This window comes from Lampetra planeri, chromosome 41 (assembly GCF_965212315.1).
Source record: "Lampetra planeri chromosome 41, kcLamPlan1.2.h2, whole genome shotgun sequence".
Classification (NCBI taxonomy): Eukaryota; Metazoa; Chordata; class Hyperoartia; order Petromyzontiformes; family Petromyzontidae; genus Lampetra; species Lampetra planeri.
Window position 1 is genome coordinate 4567426 of NC_136147.1, and position 26966 is coordinate 4594391.

The 26966-nt window shown below is 49.6% G+C and overlaps 1 protein-coding gene across 1 annotated transcript in view; it reads left to right on the forward strand.

The window, feature by feature from the left end:
• The window catches only part of LOC144732108 (uncharacterized), a 365998-nt gene that overhangs the window by 246499 nt on the left and 92533 nt on the right, over positions 1 to 26966 (forward strand). The window contains exons 7-8 of the mRNA XM_078613382.1: positions 6492 to 6572; positions 8728 to 8811. Of these exons, the coding sequence (XP_078469508.1) occupies positions 6492 to 6572; positions 8728 to 8811 (165 nt within the window). The remainder of the gene's footprint in view (positions 1 to 6491; positions 6573 to 8727; positions 8812 to 26966) is intronic.

Consider the following 26966-nt stretch of genomic DNA (forward strand, 5'->3'; position numbering starts at 1 on the left):
GAAGTTGTAACAGAGTACGGAATTAAATGAACGCTCGAGGAAAGATTCTTGGCCTTATTGTCACTCGATCGTGTAATTATGAAGTCAGACTGTGGTGATATCTGCCAGGGCAGGCAAGGTGGCCCGTGAATGTCTTCCCGTGTGATATCAAGGAGCGTATTTGCTGCACGAAGAGCGAGTGAGCAGACCACTGCATCTCACCACGTTCAGTCATTTTGCAACGGCGCCTCCTCTTGTCGATCAAAACGAAACTGGAAACCCGAGGAGACATGACGAAAATTAGCTGCTCGCCAACCTGAACAGCAATGAGGACCGTAACAAGTTTAAAATGATAATAATCTATTATTATTAATTTCCTCATTGCAATTCAGTGTTGAACGACGTTTTGGACTCCGTGGGAGTCTCTTTTGCTCAGTGATCCAAATCTAAGCTGTGCCAAGTACAATGCAGAGCCTTAAAATAATTGGCGAGGACACTTTCATAAATTCACCGACGTACCCACATGGATGTAACATTTTCGAGAACTTTACCCTGGTGAATTTTACGCCGCTCACGAGATTGTGCTAAGAATGGCGTCCTCGTTCACGAAATTCAAATATGATCCCGCGTTCGTATGTACGTGAAGGGCTACGATTCGTCCAAAACGTTTGCATTTGGCTGGACCTGTGCTCTCGCTACCCGCGGACGGCTTTGGAGGTGGTCTGCATGAGTCCGGCGACCGAAGGGAAGGTGTGGTGGCGGTGGGGGTGGCGGTGGTGGGGGTGGGGGTGGAGGTGAGGGTGGTGGCGGCGGTGGCGGCGGCGGTGGCGGGGGTGGTGATAGTGGTGATAGTGGTGGTGGCGGTGGTGGGGGTGGTGATAGTGGTGGAGGTGGGGGTGCTGGTGGTGGTGGGGGTGGTGGCGGTGGTGGTGGGGGTGCTGGCGGTGGTGATAGTGGGGGAGGTGGGGGTGCTGGTGCTGGTGGTGGCGGTGGTGGTGGCAGTGGTAGTGGTGGTAGCGGTGGTGGGGGTGATGGTGGTGGTGGGGGTGGTGGTGGGGGTGGTGGTGGTGGTGGCGGTGGTGGCGGTGGTGGCGGTGGTGGCTTCAGCAGCCCTGGCCACGACGCCGACGAGGACGACGTCGCCTTGATCTCTCGATCACAGAGACGCGCAAGTCGCCGCGTGCGCAGCGCTCGTTCAAGTTGCGCATCCGGGGGGGTCTACGGCGACGTCCAAATCGCCCCGCCCCCCGGTTGCTGCCCCCCCAACCCCCCCTTGTGTTGCTTAGAGGAGTAAACATCGCCGGTGCAGTACTTTGATGAAATGCAGATGTTTTCTCGGCGATCCGTCCTCAAAATACCTCCACGGCCGCACTCGCGAGTCTCATCTTCCATTCCAGTCAAACCCCCGTTGGTGGGTTAGACCCCCAGGGTTTGTGGGGGGGGTGGGGGGGGCAGCTTCCCGTTTGACGGATTGCAGGGAGCTCTGCGGCGGGGGGCGTGCCGGGCGGGCGGGGGCGAAATTGATGTGCACGCGAGGTTACGTAGAGTGTTTATATATATAAGCATTACAAAAAATTAACGCGATAACACTCCGAGGCTAAACCGGGCGCGAGGAAGGGGAAATGAAAGGGGGCGGCCGAGGAAAGTCGCCCGTTGAGCGCGATCGCCGAAGAGACACCGTCGTCGCGGTGGTGGTCGCGTCGCGTTGCGTGTGTGTGTGCGTGCACGTGTGTGTGTGTGCGCGTGTAGCGGCCCATGTTAATTTTTGGCTCCGGATTAAAACGGATTTCCCCGACAATTTGAAGGATATTGACATTTGGCGAAACTAATGAAAGGCGGAGGATGATTTGGAGGAGGAGGAGGAGGAGGAGAAGAAAAAAAATCAATTGTGAAGATTGGAAGAGCGCGATGACAATATTGTTTATTAAGGCGCTATCATGATGGCTGTGGCCGGCAGCCTACCCCTGGGAAAGACGGGCAGTGCGAGCTCCCCGTCGTAATAATCGTTGCTGAGCATTCTTAATCCGCTGTGGGATGAAAGCCCATCCATGAACATCTGACAAACCCGTTTGTTTTTTCTGTTGTTTTGGTGGGGGGTGGGTTTTCCCCCAATCACGTGACCGGAGGTATGGATGTGGCCTGCGTTATGATATATTGCCTGTGATGATTATTGACCCATCCACGCGGCCATTAGGCATCGTGCGTGCAGAGTCGTTGATTTTTAGCGTCGTTTTCACTGTCGCCAATGCGAGAATCATCGTCGTAATGATATTTAGTTTTATACGTAGCATCGTCGTTCGCCTAAATTGCATCCCACAATCGCTGTGGAACCACAGGCAAGCTGGAAGTCAGCAGCCAGGCGATGAGTCGAAACCAACAGTTGTCCAAGATCTGTAGTCCTCTATATTTTAAGATGTTTTTCAGCCGACTACTGAGTGTTTATACACGTACGGGGAAATCGGAGCGCCCGGGGGAGAACCCACGCCCGTGAGGGAGAGCACCACTCATCACGTGCAGAAGGGACAGATTTCATTCAACCGCTCTTGGCCGTGCACCGGCTTCTCCTGTCATCGTCAGAGTACGGCTCCTCTTCGACGTCCACTGGAAGGGAATTTCGCAACATCGTCAGTTTTCGTACGCGCTGATCCACCAATCCTCGCCGCTGCCTCCACAGCGCCGGATGCCGGACAATTCGCCAATGCGATACAAGGGGAATTGCCGTGTCAATGCTAAACCGACTGCTTGCGCCTTCTTTTTTTGAAGGCAAATCATATTTTTGCTTGGTATCGATGCTTATAGGGTAGGCCACGCTGCCTGTGACTCCATCTGGCCAGTGGGCAGCGCCTAATCTCTGTGGCACCTCTGTCATCGCATTCTTGTTTTCGTTTGTCTGTTTATTTGTCAAGTTTCCTTTCATCAACAATTTCTTTACGTTCGCGATATTGAACTCACGTCACAAGTTCAAGGAGTCCAATCTTGACTTGAAGCTTTCGTGACTGCAGGAATCCTTACTCTTTGGTTCTTTCGGTAAAGTCACGTAGGTCGAAAAAATGATCGATCACGACGTTTCGATCGCAACGCAAGCAATCCTCATCAGGCGGAAGAAAGGGGTCCCTTTTTAAATGAATGGTTTGAAAACTTGTGCATCGTAACTTTTGTATAAAATACGCGATGAAGATAAAGGAACAGCCCCAACGTTGGTCTCCTCGCACACGCCATTGCTGGCGCTAGGGCCTCCAACTGGAGAGAGAGTGAGATAGTCCTGGGGAATCTGGCCTCCTCCTCCACGCTGGCCAAATGTCTTGTCGGTTAAGAGGTGGGTGTACCCACACTGCACCCCATCACACCGCTCACCTACCGTTCAACTAATTGTGCTCTACCCATTTATACTGCTTGGAGGACAGAAACGGGGTGGAGGGGTGGGTGGGCGGTCGCTGCTGGTGCAGATGGAGATTCAAGAAACTCGTGCCGTTGTTTCGGTCGAACCCCGCGACCTCCGTCAATCGAACCCGCGACCTCCGGATCGCAAGTCCAGTGCGCTGCCTAACACATTGCACCGCGTACGACGTGAAATGCGACGGGGAAATTCCGACTTTCCTTTCGGGTGTTTGAGGCACTGGCAAATTTTGCTCCTGCGCGTCCGTTGCTCAGCTGACGTCGCGCAACGCACGAGCCGGTACGTACGATGATAAAAAAACAAGGACAACGTGGACGTGCCGTGAACGTTGTGTCTGGTTGACAAGGTTATCCTCGCCGTCCAGCAGCGTGTTGGGGATCAGGTCAACTGGCCCCATTCAGATATGGCTAAACACACAAAAGCTTTTAGATGCGCAGAGCGGCGGTGCAGCGCAGTGCCGCGCCCGGCGTGATAAGTGACGCGCGGCAAGAAGAACCGCGTGTCACCGGCTTGGGGCTTTGCTGTACGCCGCTGAAGCCCCCGGTACATATATATACCATCCGGTGTGAGCGCAAGGGCGCAGCTCCGTTTATGAATTTATTAACTGCTCAGGGCATTCTCCTTTGACTATGTCTCTCTCTCAAAGCCGTCTCCTTTAGCCCTCGCGCATTAACACCGAACCCTAATAAATCTAAAGGTGACCTCCTCTGGTCATGTGAGCGTCTAGTCTCGACCAACTAGCCCTTAACCTTAGAAGGGGCCCTTCAGTGTGACCCTCTCGAGACTCGGGGGGGGGGGGGGGGGGAGTAAACCCTGAACTCTTGAGTATGCTGAAAGGTGCCCTCAGTCTGGCTGTCTTAGCCCCAGACATTAACGCCTGAAGCCTAAGTAGAATTACTGAGGGGTTATTTTGTGAAGAACCCTGAGAATGATCACGGAGCCACAGTCCGGACGTCTGAGCCTCGGGTTCACAAAAGATACCGACGTTTGCCATGCTTTGAGACGCAATATCATTCCGCGTGCCGAGTGTGGCGAGAGATGCAACGCAGTAATATGGATGCAATATGTATTTGCAAATGTATGGGGGTGCCGCGGTGGCGAGATGTTTACCTCGACTGGTATACGGGAGGTTGTGGGTTTGATCCCGACCCTGACGCCTCCTGTATTTTTGGAGTTTGCGGTGTCTCTCTCTCTCCCCGTGGTTGCGGGGATTTTTCTTCGGGTCCTCCGGTGTTTCCCTCCACGTTTAGAATCAACATCACGCATTTAGAGTATTTGGCTGCTATACATTTCCACGTGATAAGCCACTTCGTTGAGCTGCCATTTGTGGCCTGGTCGCTTCTGAAAAAAGAACTCGGTAGGCCTTACCTGGTAGAAAAAAAAAGACTGCTTTAATTCGGAGCTTGTTTGTAAGCGGTTCAAACTGCGCCTCTCGTCGTGCGCGCATTTCACCGAAGGGCTCACAGCGAGAAAGCGTTCGCGCCGGACGCCCGCCGTCTCGCTTCAATTTGGCACGAAAGCATCTCTTTTGATGCAACGTAGCGGGGAGCCATACGCGTCGCTAATTTATTTATTTTTTTTAACTTCATTAATGGAGCATATCGCATCGCTCTTGCGCGTTTCATGCCTCCTTGACACGGGAATTCATATTTGGGAAGGAATGCGTTTTACAGTAAATTAGTAGCTAATGAGGAGTAATGTGTGTTCTTAATTATTTATGTGCGTTTCTGCATATGTTTGTGCGGCACGTATCACGGGTTGTGTCGATCTCCCCCCCCCCCCCCAATATCAGGCCACACAGGTCAGATGTGTCCTGTGTTACTTTATTTTCGGGATGTAATGGTTTAAAGTTTCCTAGTGCAAACAAGAGTGACAATCGGCCAAATGCCACGCTTTGGCCGTAAGAAGTGCGGGGATTGATGCGATGAAAGCTGCACAATTGCCTGTGAAGCCACGTTTGCGGATGAGCCCGGAACGCACCGCAAATTCCGATCGTCCGGAGTTTTGCTTCGCGCCTCGATTTTTCGGATTTTTCCATACGATCGGAAAAATGGGGAACGCGTCGCGAGTTTATTTTTTAAAAAAATTTTTATCATTGATAGAGGTTCAAAGATTGCCTGCATCATGAGGACAAAATTATTGCAGCGGACAAAAAACATGAACGTAGCAATTGCGGCAATTTGTAAAAATACTAAGAGAAATGCAATCTGGGAATAATGACAATCGGGGTTATTTTGACAGTGCTTTGCCTGGCACGTGCAGCGAATGCTAGACCGGGTTCCATCAATACGGACAGATCAGGGTGAACACAAGACACTAACAATGAGAACAAACACCGACTTGTGGACTGAAATGAACCTGACCGTCTACATAATTCATGAGCACTGCCTCGCCCAACAATAAGAGTGCTCGCAACAATAGAATGCCATTCCAGACGGTGGTCTTTCTCAACGTGTTTTATAGTATACAAGGCAAATGCGTAATTCCTTGTTTGTACGACGATTATTGTCTGGTTCAGCGACGCATGGTGTCGGTGATCTTGCACTTGCGCACATTGCTTTGTTGGGCCATTCCCGGATGAGGTCTCCCCCGTGGCTTGTTTTGTCGAGGGAGTTGTTTGACCACACTTAGCCATTCTGGTCAGCTCGCCATTGATGTCAGCCGTGGCCCGGGATCACACTTAGGTTGCTGGGTTTGGAGCGCAGCGTGCTTACCAATGCATTAATGATCCCCCGCCACCGCTGCATATGATTTACACTAAACATTTTAACGACTCAGAAGTTAGTTATGATGACACGAAATGTTGAAGATGAAGAAAATATCATCCAGAGACACGTATTTTTAGCCATTCTTGTTTGCTCATTTTATTAGAGGTAGGCAAATTTAAGATTGGGTTGCAAAGACTACGCATTTTACTGTACGTCCACAGGTTTGGAAACATTCGTATGTAAAAAAAACAGTGGTATTTGACTTGTGGGTGTGTGTAAACATTTGTAACGGTTACCTTACCGAGTTATTCACACATTCTCGTGCACTCAGGAGCGCCGGGTACAGGGTTCCGTTGGCGTGCGCGTGCGGTAATTTACGGCCACGTTTGTTATTTATTCCCCGCCAGGACGAGGAGCTTGTTTCTGGGAGCAGAACGCAAACGTCTTTGAACTGTCAGTCAGAAGGGCAGGAGAAGACGCACGACAAGGTACCCTGCAAGTTTGCGCACGTGCGCTCACGCGCGTAACATACGGGACGCACGCACGCACACACACGCGCGCGCGCAGGAACGCGATGCCGTAATTGAATATACCCGTGTCCGTGCACTCGCGTTACCAGGTGTTTTTTTGTTGCAGGGTCACATTTAAACTCCGATACGTGTAACAGGGCGAGCCACCCCGAGCTTTTGCAGAGTGCAGATTTAAAGTGACCCACTGGGGAAAGCATCAATCATTCAATTACGTGTATTGGACATTCCTGACGTGGGCCTCGGCTGAAGATGTTGGGCCATCCTGCTGCCCCCCCCCCACCGAACCACACACACCGTGGAGGTTAAATGAAACCCTTGCGTTGGCAGTGAGCGATTGCGTTGCATAAACCCAGCGTGAAATTTGGGTCAAAGCCAGTGCGGAAACGATCGGCCACTGCTTTTGTACTATTACTCAACGTGGATTAGCGTATGACTTTGTCAGAATTACTGTCGCCGGAATTGAGGATCAAAGCACTCCTCTCATGTTTTCACCCCTGCCGGAGAATCCTTCCTTTGGAGGAAAAAAAGAGCGTATGCCGTGCAGATGGGACCTAATTCTCTAAATACTTCGTCCCCGGCTTTCAGCCCGAAAAGATTTGTTGTTTGGCAAATGCCCTCCGACGGTGAGACCGTCTGGTGTTTTAACTCCCTCCGTCGAGCCAACCGCATCCTCGAAGGATGGATATGCCGCTTGTTACAGCCGGGGCACCACGGCCAAGTTTAAATGGCGCACATCGAGGGTACGAAACCGGCAGATGGGAATTTTTTGGGAGCGAACGCATCTGCGGTCAGGGAAAAGCCCTCTTTGATCCATCATCATCATCGTCGTCGTCGCCATCGTCAGGCGTGACAGAGAGGCGATTAATTTTTCGTCTCGCTCAATTTTATTTAAATTTCATGGCCACGGCGCGGGGAGGACGATGGCAATTCATGGAAACATCACGGAATTTGTATTCCCCATAGAAAATATGACATAGGTATATTTATTTTGAATGTAAACAAAAATACTTTCAATAAAAAGTGACAGCCCATTGCCACTCTCACCGGCTCCCCCCCACAAACCGGCATTTCTTAAAGGAAACAAGTAATTCATGTAATATACAATGTCCTTCAGCCACCCTGTGATTAATGTTGATTGTTAGCCAACATCCTTTCTCATGTAAATAGTTCAGATTATTTAGTTGACCTATCTGTGCGTGTCCTCTAATGTTGGGAGTGGTAGTATAGCGATTAGCGCGCTGCACTACGAACCCGGTGACCCGAGTTCAATTCCCTTCCCCGTCCATGGCCATCAACACCAGTGATGATTATTTGAACCCGGTCCTCCGTTTAGCACGGTTGGCTATGTACAGTGCGAAAGAAGTTCAACATATGTATATTGCAGACAATATTTTTTTTTATCACCTCCTACTCAGAGACCCTGGTATCTCGTGAAGGAGCACTGCATAGTCTGGGGGCTGCACAAGAAAAGAGTTTAGACTCAAGTGGCGAGCGATTCTATTGTTGTTTACCGGTGCCTTGTTTCTTGCACCCAATGCATACCTTTTCAATCACGTTAAGGGGACACGGCGAACCTCGCGCCCAACCCCTTTGCCTTCGCCCAGTCTGGAGGTGGCACCCGTGGCGCAGCCAAAGCGGCTGATTTCCCGGCGGGGTCACCTAAATCCTAAAAAGTCACCTCCGATTCGCGAGAACGTTGTAAAAATTTGAATTCATATCTGGCCCTGCGAGTTTAATCTTTGAAATCTAGATGGAAAAAGAATTTCTTCAGAACTGCTTTTTTGCGTTTCATTTGTTTTCCTTTTGCCCCCGCACCTCGGATTAGCGCACTGCTTGCTACGTACGGTGCAAAAGAAGTTCAGCATACGTACACGTACATAATCCTCTGTGCTCGCCCCGTCATTCTCTGCGTGCCTGTGCCGCCCATCGACAAACAGTTGCTCTCCCCCGAATAATGCCACCGAAGAAAGCGAATAATCGTGAGGGCTGGAGTAGCGACTGCCCCTGTGAGCGTGTCCGCCGCCGCAGATGGACGGCGTTTGTTTTCTTTTCTTTCTCCTTTTGAGCATTTCACCTTCGCCCACTCTGACCGCGTGCCCCCTCCGCTCAACAGGACGCGGCGACGGACGAGGTGACCCGGCTACGGGGGCAGCTGAGAGCGAAGGAGGAGGAGAATGCTCGGTTGAAGGCAGAGCTGGTGAGCGTCGCGATGGCTCCGCCATGAGCTCACGCACGTGCACGCATGTGCAATCACCCTCTTCATGCACGCATCCGAAAACTGAAGATAACTTTGGGTAGCGCGCACGGATTGGAGTCGATTGCCTCGCAGCGCTTGGGCATCGCCAGGTTCGGATGTGCGGCATTCTTTCGCGTCACCGAGCGTCGATGGAGAGACGAGGAAGCACTGTGGAGCAGGCTGAGGAGGAGAGGGGAGGGGGATGGGGGAGGGAGGTTTATTTTGAACGATGAAAAAAAGGCTCATTGGATTTGGGCACATTCCCAGATGTAAGAGCTTGATGAAGGAAATTGTAGAATGATGTTGGAAATTAGGCCAGAAAAAAAGGTGGGTGGGAGGTGGTGGTGGTGGTGGTGGACAGCGAATAGAAAAAGAAAGCTCAAGAAAGAACAGGGAAGCGGGAGTTTGAGCCAAAGCCCTGCCATTGGACAGAGCACTAAATTAGAACCCTTTTGCCAGCCCTTGCAGACAGATGGACAGAACAAAAAAAAGTTGGCTCTACACTTCTGAATGCCATTGCGTTTTCATTTTTGACCAATTATAACGGCTAATGATTTGGATTAATTTTGAGCATATCGTGATGCTGGACCAGCCACAAAGAGTGCACGCGAAGATAGAAAGAAAATAAATAAATAGATGCCACAAAAAATAAACACACAAGTTGGCGCAGATGTTTGTTGTTGGTGGCTACGCACGTGGCCTGTAACCCCCGGCACTGCGGAGGCAGCGAGGGTCGGTGGATCGCGCAGATCCTGTGAATCTCCCTTCCCATGGTCCTCGAGGACGAGCTGTGGAGGCGGTAGAGCAAAAAATGTGGACTCCACCTGCTACGCCTGTATGGGATCGAGTGTTTCCCCCTCGCACGCAGGTGGGTCTTTCCCGCGGACGCTCCGGTTTTCATCCACGCGTGAGCACCCGTGAAATTGTCCGATAACACCTCACTATACGGAGGACCGCAGAGCTTGGGCGATGGTTGGCAGTGGCTCGCCGCGTGTCTGTAGTTCTTCCCCCTGGCGCCTCTGAGTCGTCCTCTCTCTCCCTCTGTGAGAGAGAGTGAATGCTCTCTGGCGACGCTGGCGGCATGGTGTTACAATTTCGATTTAAAGCTTTCATGACTGCAGGGATTCATCTTCTTGGTTCTTTCGGTAAAGTCACGTAGAAGGGAAATAATAAAATAATAAAAATACAACATAATAAAATAATTCTCACGACGTTTCGGCCACAACGCAAGCAGCCGTCCTCAGGTGTCTTTCCGACAGCCCTGTTCTTCACCTGAGTACGGCTGCTTGCGTTGTGGCCGAAACGTCGTGAGAATTATTTTATTATGTTTTATTTATTTTATTTTATTATTTCCCTTCTACGTGACTTTACCGAAAGAACCAAGAAGATGGTGTTACAAGTCGACATCTTCATTATTATTCTTCGGAGCAGCATCACAATTCGGGTTATTTCACGACACTACACGATACGATATTCATCTTGACACTATGGAAGTTATCGCAATGTAATTTTACCATGAACTTTGTATTTTTTACCGTACTGTATTATCGTTGTGTTTTGCAATACTTGGAGTGCCAATTACAGACTACTTAAAAGTTATTTAACTGCAGGTCTTTCAAAACGAGCCTGCCACAATTCTCTTCATCGTTATAATCTATAACGCCTTTAACGCACGTGTGCTGTTAGTTTCCCTGAAATAATTTTAATAATTAAATGAACTGCGGTAATAACATGATGCCCCCATGTAATCTCCACGCCATCAATCTGGTGCAAATAACGTTTGGCAAAGCCCTAACGTAATGGGCAACGGTTATTTATTTATATCTCTAATTACCGGGCTGGTTATTTAACAAGTATTTTTTTCCCGTCTGGAATTAAAATATTTTGAATAAATAATGAACGTGCGCGGCAATAAATCACGACGGCGGGATGATATTTTGCCAAAAACACGGACTATGCGATTACCGTGGATCCGTTACCGTGTGGCGTAACCTCTCATCATCACGGCGACCATCGCGGCAACCCTCGCGTCGTCATGGCGACCCTCGCGTCGTCACGGCGACCCTCGCGTCGTCACGGCGACCTTCGCGTCGTCACGGCGACCCTCATCAACAAAACACACGACCAACAATGCAACACTGCAACTGCCACAACGATGGTGATGATGATGATGATGACCTCTTTATCTGTTAGTTTCATTCCGGAAACAAAATGCCTCTTAGCTAAGGACAATTCCCTGTGTCTCAATTAATGGACGAATCAATTATGCAAATTATTTGTTAACTGAATTTCATTACGTGTGAGTATATATGTACATGATGCGTGATTAGTGGAGGATTTTTTGTTGTTGTTGTTCTGACAGACTAAAATGAATCGTGGAAATGTATAATCATCGTTAATCATGGTTTATCCACCGTGAGATGAAGGACTCCGCACGCTATCGCCAACCCTTACAATGGCACAGTCCCACCTCTCCATCTCCGCGATTGTCATCCTCTAGGGCAGGGGTGGGGAACCTTTTTTTTGCCAAGGGCCATTTGGATATTTATAACATCATTCGAGGCCCATACAAAATTATCAACTTCAAAATGTGCCTGTTATATTTGGTCGAACATTTAATTAACTCACCCCTAATGTGATGGCTGGAACTGCTTCTCTTTGGCGAGGCGTGTGGTGATGTTAGCTGCTATTGATGATGTCGCTACTCGCAACTGCTTTTCCAGGCTTGCTCCTAGATTTATTGAATTTCGAGTCCTGCCTGCGGTTGCCTTGGCAGGGCCAGACTAAATGATTTTGCGGGCCTTATACGGCCCGCGGGCCGGACGTTCCCCACCCCTGCTCTAAGGCATCTTTTCTTCTTTGGCTGCCAGCTCACAGCCAGTCTCATCCATCGGCGACCATCCCTTATACTATTCCGCTTTGTCCACTGGCCGCGGCTCCTTCTTCACCAATGTTTTCCCGTGGAATGTGTTTAACTGGGAGACCTATGGACTGGATTTCGACATTCAAGGTCTCGGTCAAGCAGAGTTTTATTACCGTCGTGCAAATGTGAACCGTTTCCCTAAATTTCCCAGTCTTTTCTAAAGGCGCAACTTTGCAAAATGGCAACTAAATCCCAATGTTCTGCCCTCCATCCGATATACTTTGAAGAGTAGCCAATGCCCCCCTAGTTTTTAAAATCACTGATTATAGCATTGCCAATGAAGACTGCGGAAATAGTTTGTCAGCTGAATCTCAGTTAACATTATTCATTGGGTGCCCATTAAGAAGCGAAATAAATTAGCTTATTGGAATATAACAAAAAGATTCACGTAAGTTGACAAAGGTTATATTCTCCAAAAATGGAATTCTTCTCCGTTGTGGGTGCTGCTGGCACCTTGCGTGCTGTGATTTGTGCACTACTTTTGCGGCAGCCTCTTCATTAAAACCGTTCACTAATTATTCCTCCTTTCAACTCATTCACTCGCGACCTGATCTCATGTGCTCGGCGCAATATATATCTCTCACGTATAAATATTTATCCACTTTTCCCTGCCACGCTGGTATTACTGTGTCTGTCCCAGACACTGGATTTCCTCCCAGACACTGGATTTCCTCCCAGAATCATAACACACGTGCCACGCATGATGGTTTACAACTGGTGACAATTTACGCTTTAGAGACGACACCACTTTCACTGTTCCTGTCTATCACTGCGTATGAGCCTCTTGAGCGATGAAATGGTGGTGCAGTGGAAGAACTCACTTGCCCCTATGAACCCGGCAACCTGAGTTGGCTTCCTGAGGAGCAGTGTAACGGAATGACCCCGGATGGTCACATTTGCGTTATTAATCCAGACTTTAGACGCGTTCTTTATTTGCTGTGCAAAATGTGCCTTCCGTTCGTCGCATTAGAAACCAATTCGTGTTTAATTAGCAGAGCTGGGATTTGCTACAAATTGAAGTGAAAGTTACAAATTTAATTTGATGCGACTGGACCGATATGTCAGCAGCGAACGTTGATGATGTCCTGCACTGATGAGTCCTAATGAGGATGAAACCGGTCCAATGTTTTGCCTTTGCGTCGCTACCGCTTGTCGGGACAGCTCCATTTTTTCAGCTCTTTGAGCCAGCCGGTGGTCTGAACGACAAAATGGCCATGCACATTCAGTTCTGTTGAGTTGGTGGTGTGGATAGGCCAGTGCTGGCACACCTGATGAAGCTAGTTGTAATCACTGGCGAAACGTCGTACTCAGATTGTAAATGTTGTGGCTTGGCTCTCCAACACACCGCTTAGTGCTGTACTCGTAACGAATTGGCACGTTCTGTTTACGTGACAACCCTTACTAGTTGGCTGTGTCGTGGCGGTGGCGGGTTTTAATGACACATTTATACAGTTACGCGATCTAACCCCAAAAAACCCTCTATTGTGGACACCTCTGCGTGTCCCTCCACCTCTCAACCCAGGGTGGATGTTTCTTCGTATGACGGAAGGCCCCGAGTGTTGGCTCGGCAGCAGAGGTTGCAATCGGGTACCCGATACCCGTACCCTACCCGATACCTGGCTACCAGTACCCGGCCGGGTACGGGTACGGGTACCCGTTTGCGACCCTGGTGCGGCCAGGTACGGGTAGACCGTGAGTCACTGGTGAGTAACCGTTTGTCACTCATTTCCCAACGTCTTGTCTCTTCTCACAATTCAAGTTCCTAGAATCAACCCACCCGCGCCTGCAACATGGCTTCATCCCAGAGGTCGCAATCAGGTATTTGATACCCGTACGGGTACGGGTACCCGTTTGCGATCCTGGTGCGGCCGGGTACGGGTACGGGTAAGGAATCAAAACCCGTTTGCGACCTCTGCTCGGCAGTAGCACTTCCCCGTGAAAGACTATACGCGGCTAAATATTTAAATAAATGGCTAAATATTTAAGTAACGGGGGCAGTTCCTCGCTGTTTCCCCCGGGGGGAGGCAATGAGTGGCAGGGGGCCCGGAGTGGCACGGGTTGCCTGGGGAAAAGTAATGGCGTGCAAAGAAGCGGCAATTAAAGTAATTAGCAATTAAATAGCAGCCCTGGAGAAAACGAAAATTGTTAAAATATATATATATATATACTTTAAAAATAATTGTATCTATTAATTAATTTCCATGCCGATCTGCAACGGGTTACGCGTTTTGATTGCTCTTTCTTCCCTGCTCCCCCCTTCCCCTCTCCTCCACGCGTCGCGTTCGCATGCAGCCGCTGTGTTCCCGGGCGGCAAGGCAACAAATTCACTCGTTGCCTCCGCACAACGCAGAGGCGCTCGCCGCGAAGGCCACCGCTTGCCGGGGAGGGGTGGTGCGGACCCGAAGGCAGAGGTCGCAATCGGGTACCCGATACCCGTACCCTACCCGATACCCGGCTACCCGTACCCGGCCGGGTACGGGTACGGGTACCCGTTTGCGACCCTGGTGCGGCCGGGTACGGGTACGGGTAGGGCCGTGAGTCACTGGTGAGTAACCATTTGTCACTCATTTCCCAACGTCTTGTCTCTTCTCACAATTCAAGTTCCTAGAATCAACCCACCCGCGCCTGCAACATGGCTTCATCCCAGAGTTCGCAATCGGGTACCCGATACCCGTACCCTACCTGATACCCGGCCGGGTATGGGTAGCCGGGTATCGGGTAGGGTACGGGTACGGGTACCCATTTGCGACCCTTTGTGTGGCCGGGTACGGGTAAGGAATCAAAACCCGTTTGCGACCTCTGCCCGAAGGGGCATGTGTTTGCGCGAGAGGAGATGCGTGGGCAGCCCACGCTGCCGCCAGTGGCTTCGTTGGAGGGCCAAATTCGTTTCCGCGAAACCCCTCCAGTCATCACCGCCCGTCGTCCCGGCTCGTGTAACTTGTAACGAGGACTCCCCGAAGGACCTGAGCCCCCCGGTTCAAGTTCAAGTTCATTCATTAGGTATATAGCCCTGTGAGCCATTCGGCTCTTGAATCGGGTGCAACCGCAACAAACAAAAAACAAAAACATGAACAAAAAACATCTTAAAGTGAATGTGACTAAGTGCAAACAGAAAATCCAAGAAAAGACAGCAAAATATTGCAGAAAAAAAATCACCGTACACCAACGCTGTGTGCAAAAATCCCAGTGGGATGCAAGTCAAACAACCAACAACAACCACAAGACAACTTAGATTAAGGCCATCAAGGCCGTCAGGAGGCTCGGAGGCTCAGGGAGGCCGCAACGCTTTCTGCCTGTCCCCACATTCAGCCGGAGCTCAATGTGAAACGGGGTGTTTGGCGGTCTCGGCCCATGTCACCGATACGTCCACGGCAGCAGCGGTGACGTAGACGTGGACGTTCATTGGACATCTGTGAAAAAAAGCTTCATAGCTCGTCGGATTCCTCCAGTCTAAATAAGCATTCTGATTCCGAAATGATTAGCACGGTCGGCTACGTACGGTGCGAGAGAAGTTCAACATACGTACGTACAAGAAGTCCAACAACGTGCACGCGTACAACTTGGTTGCCGAGGCTGACAACTGGCGCTTGGAGATGGGGGCATCGTTGGGGTTTGCCTCTGGTTGCTAGCACCGGTTTCCTCGTGCAGTTGCTCAAATTTGTTTATTCCACTTCAATGAGTCATTGATGAATTTGTGCGTATAAAAGGTTTTGAAAAAACTACATTCTAATTATATGAGCTAATATTTGGGGAGTGGGGAGGTGGGAACATGTATGATGAGTGTGACGAAATTAAAGGTGTGGGGTGCCCCACGTGGCTTCTATAAACTATAAAATACAGACAAGGGTGAATATTCTCCATTAGCTCCATCCGCTCCCTCATCAGCCACCGTCTCGTTCCCAGCACGCGCCCCAACACAAATATCAAAGGTTCCTGATCTGGGTGAAAGCTCAGAGGGCATGTGTACGCAATTATCAATACCACAGGGCGCCGTGGCTGCTTCTGATTACAATCCAAATCCGAATCTTTATTGAGGCTCAAGGAATCCGATGAGCTACGAAGCTTTTTTTTCACAGATTTCCAGTACAAGCGGGTTGGTCAGCAAGCTACAACAGCACGAAAAAAAACGATAGCAGTGCAAAACCGAGGAAATTGCAAGCAAGTCACTAAATATAATTCGCGAATTACTCAATCACAAAAGTCTGATTTATCAAGATTGGGCCGAGGCAGCTAAAAAACAACAAGACAACCAGTCCCAGACCACGGTGATGAGCCCTCACAATCACTCTGTGCCATTAAAACCGTTCAACCAAACGCTGCGACTGACAGCAGAGGTCGCAAACGGGTTTTGATTTCTTACCCGTACCCGGCCGCACCAGGGTGGCAAACGGGTACCCGTACCCGGCCGGGTACGGGTAGCCGGGTATCGGGTAGGGTACGGTTATCGGGTACCCGGTTGCGACCTCTGACTGACAGACAAAGTTTGCTGTGTCTGTGTGCGTGTGTGTCAGGACGAATGTTCGTAAGCGGTGGATATGAACTGCAATTCCGTGAAGCGCCGCCGAACCAAGAACCAGGCGGCGCAAACCCAAATTGAAAAATCGATGCTCGGGACTGTTTTTCTTTTATCCCAAGATGATCGCCCTTCGCTGTACCGCGACGGCGGTGGCATTTCAAATTGAGACGTCCAAATCCTTGAAAGACTCGTCAGCGGCCTTCGTATTGTTGTCATTGTTATGTTTGCAGACTGTTATTCACCTTGAGGGTTATTTTTTTTATTTTTTGAGCAGCATTGCAGTCGGTGGCAGAGCCAACACGCCCCCCTCCCCCCCCACTTAACCATGATGGATGGAGCGTCTGTCTCATGTCGGATCCAAGCGAAAGTCTGCCTCCTATTACCGACTTGATGCCCGTCCGCCGTTGCTCGGAAACCCTTACAAACTGATGATTCAGCCTTTGCGTTGTGACCACAGTGGCGCGTGTGTACAGAGGAGTAAAACAATCGGGCACCCTGGCCCATTGCGTCTCTGCCACGCCACCCCAGACACCCTGGGGCGCTTCCTCTCCTCATCGCCCCCACCCGCCCGCCTGGCCCCCACCCGCCCGTCTGGCCCCCACCCGCCTAGCCCCCACCCGCCCGCTGGCCCCCACCCGCCTGGCCCCCACCCGCCTAGCCCTCACCCACCCGCCTGGCCCCCACCCGTCTAGCCCCAACCCGCCCGCTGGCCCCCACCCGCCTAGCCCCCACATGCATAGCCCCCACCCGCCCGCTGGCCCCCACCCGCCTGGCCCCTACCCACTCGCCTGGCCCCCACCCACCCACCTAGCCCCCACCCGCCTCCCCCGACCCCTCCAGTTTATTTTTTGTTTATCCCACTCAGTAAAATCACGTGGGCACACATGTCTGGGGGGGTAAGTTACTGCAGGATAGAGGTCAGCACAATGGGCTTGCGATCCTGAGTTTGCCGGTTCCACTCCCATCTCCCCACTTTTGCGACCAATATCATCCATAATAGAGGTTGTTTTGGGTTAGATCGCGTAAATATATAAATGTGTCGTTAAAACCCGCCACCACCCGACACAGCAAACTAGTAATGTTTGTCACGTAAACAGAACGTGGCCAATTCGTCACTAGTACAGCACACCGGTGTGTTGGAGAGCCAAGCCACAACATTTACAATCTGAGTACGACGTTTCGCCAGTAATTACAACTAGCTTCATCAGGCGACAGCCAGATTATTGGAGAAGTCTTAACTGTTTCGTTCCTTATATAGAGGCGTCGATGTGGTGACCACGCTTCTGCGCTCTTGAGCAAAGTGGGGGGGGGGGGGGGGATTACTGAGTCAACGTACATTATGCATGTGCATTCAGCGTGCCCTTTGATCTTGTCCTTCCTGTCTATTGTGTAAAGTAATTGCATTTTTTCATTTGCTATACAGCCAGATAATACGACAAATCGCTAACCTTAAACACCCAGTCGTTCGTAAGAGTTGAAGGCGGTATAGTACTATAGTAATAGAGCAAGTGCAGAATCACTGAACCGGAATTGATAGCTTGAAAGCATTTAGCGCGGGGCCCTTGGAAGTGTGGGTCCCCTAGCATTAGTGGCTACTTTTGCTCTTAGGATAATCCGGCACTGGCTGCACCTCCCACTTTCCCGTCCGCCCCATCCCTATCTCTGATTCCTATCTCTGATTCCTAGTGCTATTTCGAAATCCCTCTGTCCGGGGACGGCGGCGGGACAGAAAAATCCCGACAGTGTTCGGCATTAGTGGCCGTAGTAACAGTAGTGGCAGCAGAAGTGCCACTTAACCCGTTCCAATTGCGTACGTGTACAACTGATGACGTACGTATGTGTACGTCATCGGAACGGAACCGCAAGTTAAACTCAAATAAAATAACTTTATCGGCACCGAGGCTCTCACAAGTGCCACGCGGGAGGCCGTGTGGCACGGTTTGACGCCGGCTATCGTAGAGTGGCGGTCGTGTTGCTGCGGTTCTCTGTGGCCAGCTCAACGTCTTTAAAAGCAGCAGCGCTACTACGCCTCTCTAAATAAATTTAACGCTCAACTGCTCGCGCGTTCCGAAAATCCAGCAGTGAACGGGACACCCGCCCTGCAACTTGCAGTTTTCTCGTTGATGAGCCAGAGGAAAGAATGTTATCTTAACCCAACAGGTCCCACCGCTGGGAGCATTAGTAATCACGCCGATGAATTGAAACGGTGTTCCGTTCGGCGTCTGCGCCTTGCCGTTGATGCAAATTCGGGAGCGTTTGTCTCCACGGGAGTTTTCGCTGCTTTGCCAGGCCCTATGGCTCAATGTGAAATGATGCAGGAGCCTTTTTGAAACGTGGATCCTCGATTAGACAGTAATTTGGGTTGTCGTTACCAAAGTCATTCATGGATTGGGCTCATGGCACCGATCTTTCTTCTGGAAGAAAATTGCAATCATGCGTCAAGAAGCGCGGTCAGCCTGGAACTTCGCGCGGGGTTAAGCTGCTCTGCATGAAACTAAAGGGGGCGGTGGGGGAATAATCGCAGGTGGATGATCGTATCGGGTGTCAGCCGAGCAATTTAGTTTTGCGCCCGCGATAAATGACTCGGCTACGATTTAAGATTGCATTCTCGCTGCCTTCCAATTTTTTGTTCGTTGGTGCAGCCACGGTAATTAATGCGGTTCAATCGTTAGCAGATTAATAGGATGATGCTTCTTTGTAATTGACCTTTATCTTAGCCTCCATCGCTATTCACTCCCCCCCTCCGTGAATTGAAAAAAAACTATCCCTGCTTGACCTGTGATCTGCCAAGACGAACATTTATTTTTTCCCAAGCTGCTGCTTCCGCGCGTTCGTACTTTTAACAACTGAGTTTGTACAACCTGGCAACAGGAATTTTCTAATTCGCCTGTTAATTGGAAATGTACTAATTTGATGATTTTAGGGGGGGGGGGTTATGTATTACCATTTGCCACGTATTTCTTGCTGCGCTTCAGCTTTCTTGACTAGGGGGCCCTCTTTGTTACGGCAAACAGAAAACCAAAACCCATTTTTGCTGTTCCTGGCTTCACGTTGGCCACATTTCAAGCGCGCGTCAGCCACCGCCCCGAAATATCAGGCGGCGAGAATTAAAATGGCCCAGCCACCTCCACGGCCCCCCCCGCCCCCCATTTTGCTCCGCCTTGTTTATATCGAGCGCGCCGCGAGAGGCACCGTGCCGCTTGGATGCCGCTCTGATGGCGAGGGTGGGAAATCAAATATGAGGACGCGGGCGCTTCGGAGTGAGCCGTCGGCGGGCGGCGCTTCGTCGGCAGCGCGTGGCTGTTCGCGCGTCTGCCGAGGCGCGCGGCTGGAGATTAGCGTCGCAATCGCAAGCGCGGGACTTTGATTCCCCCATCGCAGCCCAGCGCCATCCCTTAACTCCAACGCGGAGATCTCTTATCTTGCTTTTTAAAGCTCGGCTGTCTCATCTGGAATGGAATAATGTGATTAGTGGCGTGCGTTTGTCTGCGCACCCGGCGTGTTTGGGGGGCTGATGGGGGTGAGGGTGGATGGTAGACCGGCAGCGTAGTGCTTCGTAGTGGCCAGTCATAGTGGCTAGTGGTAGTTGCTAGTGGTTAGTGGCACTGCGCTACAAACCCGGTGATCCGAATTCTGTTCCTGGCCACGGCTAACACCGGTGGTCGACCCGTGCACACGCGAGTACTTGGTGCAGCAGTGAGAGATGAAGGCAGCTGTGCGTTGCGCTGGCAACACCACCCCCACCAAGGCCCCATGCCAGCCCAAATAGGTGTTCGCTAACAGCACTTCACTTGCCCAAACAGTCTGTTAATATCTACATAAGGGGATATTTGCGTGTGTTTTTTGCCAATTGAATTGGGTGAGTGGAACACGGTCTTAAACTCAAATGCTGCAAAGTGAAACCAAATGAATGAATTCGATTGTATCCACCATTTGAGCGACGGACTACTGTGGCATCCCACTCCCGACGTGCCGCTTACACCTCGGTGTCGATCGAACGTTTCTTGAATGCTGCGCGTGGGGAGAGAACGACGGCGTTCGTAATCGTGAAGTGGAAATCGCTGCGAGCGGTACGACAAAATCTCAATCCCGTTCTCATCGCCGCGCGTCCCGTAGCCGTTTCATTTTGAAATGAACGAATTAAATGGGGCGCCGCATTGTTTAGCAACGCGCACCACCCAGATAAGGGCTCTCTCTGTCTCTCCCTCTCTGTTATTACACCGACGCAACAGTGGAATATTTGGGTTCCAGGGCCGTGAGCCTGGAAAATTGAGGCCGGAATAAAATGGAAAGGCAATGAATGTTCTGTGCGTGCGCTGTGCCGTGAAGCGGCGGTGCCACGGTTTAGCGGCCCCAGTTCGATTCCCGCTCACGGCCAACAACGGTGACGATCATCTGAACCAGTGCTGGGCCTCCCCTAGGTCGACTCGGCCTCAAATGAGTACGCGATGCAGTGTGCAAACATCGCCACTCGGGATACAAAGGCGGCCGGGCGTAGTGCTGGCCACCCACCCCCTCGTGTCCCGTACCGGCCTTCATAGGTGTTCGCTAACGGCACTTGCCCCTACAGTGTGTTGATATTTTACGGTGGATCTTTGTCTTTGTGTCGTGAAGTAAACCGTGCCATACGCACAGAGAGGCAGAGGTAAAAATGAAAAAGAAAAATCACAAGTATGTGAGTTTTATCTAACAGCGGTTTAGGTGCTGGGCGGCCTAAGCAGTTGTATCAGAGCTTGGATTGTCACCGCTGTGGATTCCGGGTTCCAGTCCTCCAGGCCACCCACGATCAAGTGTGGCTAATTGATTGGGTCAGCCCAGTGCCCAATAGCTGCACAAAAGGAAACGTTGAATTAAATATGACTCCGTCACTTGAGGTGGACGGGTGGCTCGGAGGTCAGGGCGAAGGGGCTGGCTCCGCTCACATCCTCAGTTCGAATCTGGGCAGTTGGCCGTCACTAATTGGGCTTCTCAAGTGCGGCGAGTTGATGACTCTGTCGCAAAAGTGATGAATTTGGTTCTGCACTCAACCCTTTCCCGTTCCGAGATGTTTGCGAGTTCCTAACCGCTGCACCGCCGATCCACTCCACATTTAATTGTAATCTAACGTCAAATGTAGGCTGGCGGAGCAAAACAAATCTTCACAAATGGGACGGAACAAGAGGTAAACAAAGCGGATGGGAAATGAACAACATGTTGTACAAAAATCACAAAAGAAATGTCGAGCATGTTTGCAACTCCAAATTTTTGTAAAAATTTATCGGATGGCAGGCACGTGAATTACCACGTGGCTCTCCTCCCACCATCGCCATCCCTTCCCCTGCTGTTGTTTTGTTGGAACCAGGCGATGTCAAAATGACCTCACTCTTCAGGGCTGAAAATGTATTACGCTAATTTGACAGCGATGCAATACCAAAGAAGATAATTATAAAGCGCGCACCGATGGATCTTATTTCCACTTATAAATAACAAATGGTTTCCCCAGTGTCTGTGCTGTCGGAACAGTGTTAAAATGTATGTTTGTAATAAAATGAATTCCCGTTCATAACAAACAACATCAAATGCTCGTTGAAGCTAGGGTGATGCTCAACATTTCCCAGCCTGCAACTGTGATTCCATCCTTTGCAGTTGAGAAGACGATCCCTTCCAGAATTGTGGCACTAGCAGGATCGTAGAATCGTGGTGCTACAGGTAAATGCAGCTATGTAGGCGTACATGTAGCCATGACTACATCCTAAACCTATAAACTAAACTTAAACTTTTATTTTTTATTTTACCAGGTAAGGCCCCCACTGAGCTTGATAGCTCTTTATCAGAGGCGACCTGGCCACAATTGATAGCTCAACAAAGTGGCTTATCACGTGGAAATTTATAACAGACATATACTCTAAACGCGTGTCTATTCTAAATGGGGAGGGAAACACCGGAGGACCCGGAGAAAAATCCACGCGACCTCAGGGAGAGAGAGACATGCAAACTCCATATATACAGCAGCAGGCGTCAGGGTCGGGATCGAACCCACGGACTCCTGTATACCAGGCGAGGCAGTTAACTTATCACTACGGCGGCGCTCCAAGAATATACACAGAGCACCTACGTACGTCTATGCTTGACTGTAGCCTAGCATATACCTTGGGCAGCTGGGTGTACATCTAGCCATGACTTCATTCTAGCATATACATAAGGCAGCTACGTATGCATACATGTAGCATTGGCTGTAGGTTTGTTGAACTTCTTTCGCACCGTGCGTATCCAACCGTGCTAATCGGAGGTGTGGTGAAGGACAACAAACTAAGCACAAAAAGCTGCCCCATGGATTTGCAAGTCCATGGGGCAGCTATGTGTACATATCGCCATGACTTCATTGTAACGTATACACGAAGCAGCTGCGTCTACACGCGTCCTTGACTACAGCCAAGCATACACTCGGGGCAGTGGTCATGTGACGAGTAAAATAACCGAGCGGATAAAAAAACATCATTAATCGGTAAGAGTAATTGCTCCCGTAAATGATCGGATAGCCCAGTTGAAGTCTTGAGCATGCTTTGAGTTTGCGGCTCGCATTTTCACCAAAGTTTAGTGGGACGCCTTACATGCTGCGGGGAGCGAGTCACTCGCTCCCGTGAACAACGCCTTATCAGCTGGTTTCCATCGGCAAACAAAAGCGAAGGAAAATCGTCTGAAGCCCGCATCACGTTCGTATTGTGGTATCTCCTCCCACGTGTAGTGTCCCGGTTGTCAATAAATTGATAAATGCTCGGCGCCTATCGCTTGAGCCCTGTTTGTTATCGAGAATCAAACTTAATGATGCCGGCGCTGGCGTGGCGATGGGGCGGGCTCGCGCTCGCGCGGGCAGGGCGACGGAGACGTGCATCGCCAATGTCGGCGCTTTGCGTCCCAATACTCGTTCGTTCATTCGTTGGCCAACTATTTTCAAAGCCGGACGAGAGCCGCGCTGAGGCGAACTGGAAGAGACACCTCGGTCGAGCGAAGCAACGTAGGAGAGCTGAGGTGGGATTCTGGCAAATTGCCCGATGATGCTGGATGTAATTACCAGCGAAACGTCGTACTGAAAAACTGTAAATGTTGTGGATTCACTCTTCAACACACCGGTGGGCTAAAGTAGTGAACTATTTGTCTTTTGTCAATGTGACACTTTTTTTGCTGATTGGCCGTGTCGGGTGGTGGAGGGTTACGACACATTTATAAATAACGCGATTTAACCCAAAAACGTTTATTATGAACTGAGGTAGGATATCCGATTATTTTAAAGTGGTCGATTATTCTACATCGGTGGCTCAAAACACTTTTGATGCGGCGGTGCCCCCCCCCCAATCAAGACCACGGTGCAACCAATGCCCCCCCCCGCTCCAGAAGTTCTGGGTTACTAAGGCCAATATTCAGAGAGATCACATATCCATTACTCTAGACTCCTGGACAGTGTCCATGCCTCTAGTCTCCTGCACAGTATCCATGCCGTAGTGTATGCCTCACCCTAGTGGGGGGGGGGGGGCAGGGGGTACCCCCACAGGTCACAATATATCGTAGTGTCGCCATATCGCAGCAGCAACCCTCCCCCCGTGGAAACCCGGCACCGGCAATCATCGTCCCGAGTTTAAAAGTCCTTCGCTGTTGTGTGTGGGGGGGTTGGGGAGGGGGCACCCGGAAGTTGGAGGCTTGCAAATTTTCCGCGTTCACTACGGTGAAGACCTTGTTGAAGCTAATGCAATTACACGTTACGGGATCGTTTCATTATTTTTCCCCCCCCCGCCCCCCTCCCTCCCGTTTGGAGGCCGTTCGTTCATTCGTCGCGGTGTTTTGCGCGCAGAGCAGCCGGGCGCCATTTGCACCGTCGTGACCTGCCGCGGCATGGAACGTCGTAGGCACGATTATGCTCTCCACTTCACTCCGAGGCGCTGGAATGACCTCTCGGGCATTTACGTCGGCGATGTTTGGAACCGTGCGGAATGGCTTCCCGGCTTCGTGGCTTCGAATGTAGATGTACGTCGACTGTTTCGTTTCTCCGGGATGGAATAAATAAAAAAATTCTGATTGCAAAGCACGGAGGTTGCCAGATGGCTCAGAGGTTGGGGCACTGAGACAGGACTGCTGAGATATCCTGGTTTGTTTTGACGTGACACAAACACAGACCACACAGAATAAGAAGGAGAGGAATAAGACCACCTGGACTTGCTCTGTGCATCTGGGGAAAACATTTTGATGAAAACCAAAGCCAGAGTTGAATGCTTCACGCCAGAATACCATAAAGATATCCATGTGTCCCTTTGAGCATAAGAGCACAGGGAAAAATGCAGGCGGCATTTTGCGCTAGCAAAGTCACTTTATCTCCAATGCATTTCTCTGACCGGTTATTTATGCGTTTGTTTATTTCTTTGCAGTGGACGGAACTTGCTATGTTATTGTTTTCAGCGGGGTTTTTTTCTATGCCCTATGCTCTGAAGCTGCCCTCTTGAATGCATTTCATAAATGGCTCAGATAATGTGAAGTATCCATTTTAATAAGTTCTGTATGTTACCAGATCCGCACAGGGGAGTTGTGACGCCACACCTCACGTGACATCAGCGACCTTCTGCTCGATGATGTCATTATTATTCAACTTTCATTTGTATCGCTTCATGTATTCTATCACAATCCCACCACGAGTGAATCTTTAGACGTGAGCAGTTCTTGCGCAATTGAAGATAAACGCACCAATTGAACCCAGCACCTCCGATTAGTGCGGTTGGCTACATATGGTGCGAAAGAAGTTCATCAAACACACAAAGAACAAACGGTTAACATCTTTTCCCCTCCGAAGAAGGGAAAACGCCCAAGGTTTCACGTCCACAACGGAGATGGAGTTTCGAAATGAACTCACGATGCGCACGTGATAGATGGATTTTTGCATCACGACTCAATGAGAGATGAGAAGGGTGGGGAGGGGAGGTCCTCATTCAGCAGTGGATTGATCATGGTTGTTGAAGTTGATGATGTTTGAACCCAAGGTGTCACAAACGGCCAGGCGTATACCTTCACGATTCCTAGGGCTTCATCTTCTTGGTTCTTTCGGTAAAGTCACGTAGAATGGAAATATTAAAATAATAAAAATTTTTACATAATAAAATAATTCTCACGACGTTTCGGCCACAAATTATTTTGTCAAGGCGCTCTTCCCCCCCTCCATCCCAGCTTAAATAGTCGCTCCAAGCCTGGGGTGTGTCATTCAGACTCTGTCTTCTCGACAGACCTGTTCTCCACCTGAGGACGGCTGCTTGCGTTGTGGCCGAAACGTCGTGAGAATGATTTTATTATGTTTTATTTGTATTGTTTTATTATTTCCCTTCTACGTGACTTTACCGAAAGAACCAAGAAGATGAATCCCTGCAGTCACGACAGCTTTAAATTGAAAGATTCCTAGGGCTCATCAATATTTCTCAATGCTCATAGACTGGGTCACTTTCATAGCGAGCATAGTGTCTGGAATCGTATTAACGTGGATGATATTATCTATATGCAGTGCGTGCCGACAAACGCGCACGTGGTAGAAAACTGGCAATATTTGCAGCAAGAGACCTTGGAGAATCTGATTATACAACAGCCTTCCCGTCAGGCCCCTAAGGGGAAAGGTTTGGCAAAAAAATTACCATGAAATAAAGTCATACACATGCCTACCCAATATCATGTGCCTTACCCTATAACATACATTGTTATTTGTTTTTAATATGAAAGAAAAAAAATACAATATCTCACACTCTCAATGTTTATTTCTTCCTGCCTGTCCAGGTTGTTCACAATAGCTGATTTTATAGTTGGTGTGAGCTGACTTCACTGCGCACGCACATCGAACAAAGATTCAGCAAACTGTGCAATGTATTTATAGGAGCATTGGTCTAAAACGTTGTGAAGAGATTATACGATTTCAACATTTGCAGTCATGTATATATGTCTTAAAATATAGTGACCTCATTAAAAGAGCGAATTTCATGACGTATTGATAACTGAAGGCAATGCGTTTTGTGTATCTGTGCTTGTGTCTGTGTTGGACGTATCGAAGCTTCATTACGGTTCATAATTAAACTAATTATCTGGTGATTAACAACACAAACTCAACACGTTCGTCAAGAACACTGTGGCCTTGAAATAAGTCAGGACAAATGCGTTGAGGGATTTTTGTTGTACATTTTTTGTAAAATTTCATGAGCGTGCCTGCACATTTACGCCAAATTCCGTCGTACATTTTTCGCAATCCTAAATCGTGACAATTCACCAAATCTCTTGTGAGTAGTATAAGCCAAAACAAAGATGTATGCCCACGGTTAATCATCATTATATATCTGTTTAAGGATGGCTGAAACATATGTCCTTGAATATAGTATAACATTTAATGTCTGTGTAACTTTACGTCTCCGTTAAACTAAAACATAGAGCTTACTTCCAACCGCACCTAACTTTTTTTCCGCCACCATTTCGCTGTCGCACTATGTCGCACCGTTTGTTTTTTCTCCCGATGATCCGGTTTTACGACCGTTAAATTCCCTATAGCTTTTTGAGTTGTGTAATATTTTCTTCAGCACCCTCCTGCAATGTCGATGTTTTTTAAACTTTTTTTTTGCTGCTGCTGTGCTCACACAACACCCGTGGAACTCCCTTGTAAGATAGCCAGGCAACTGGCTAAAGGCG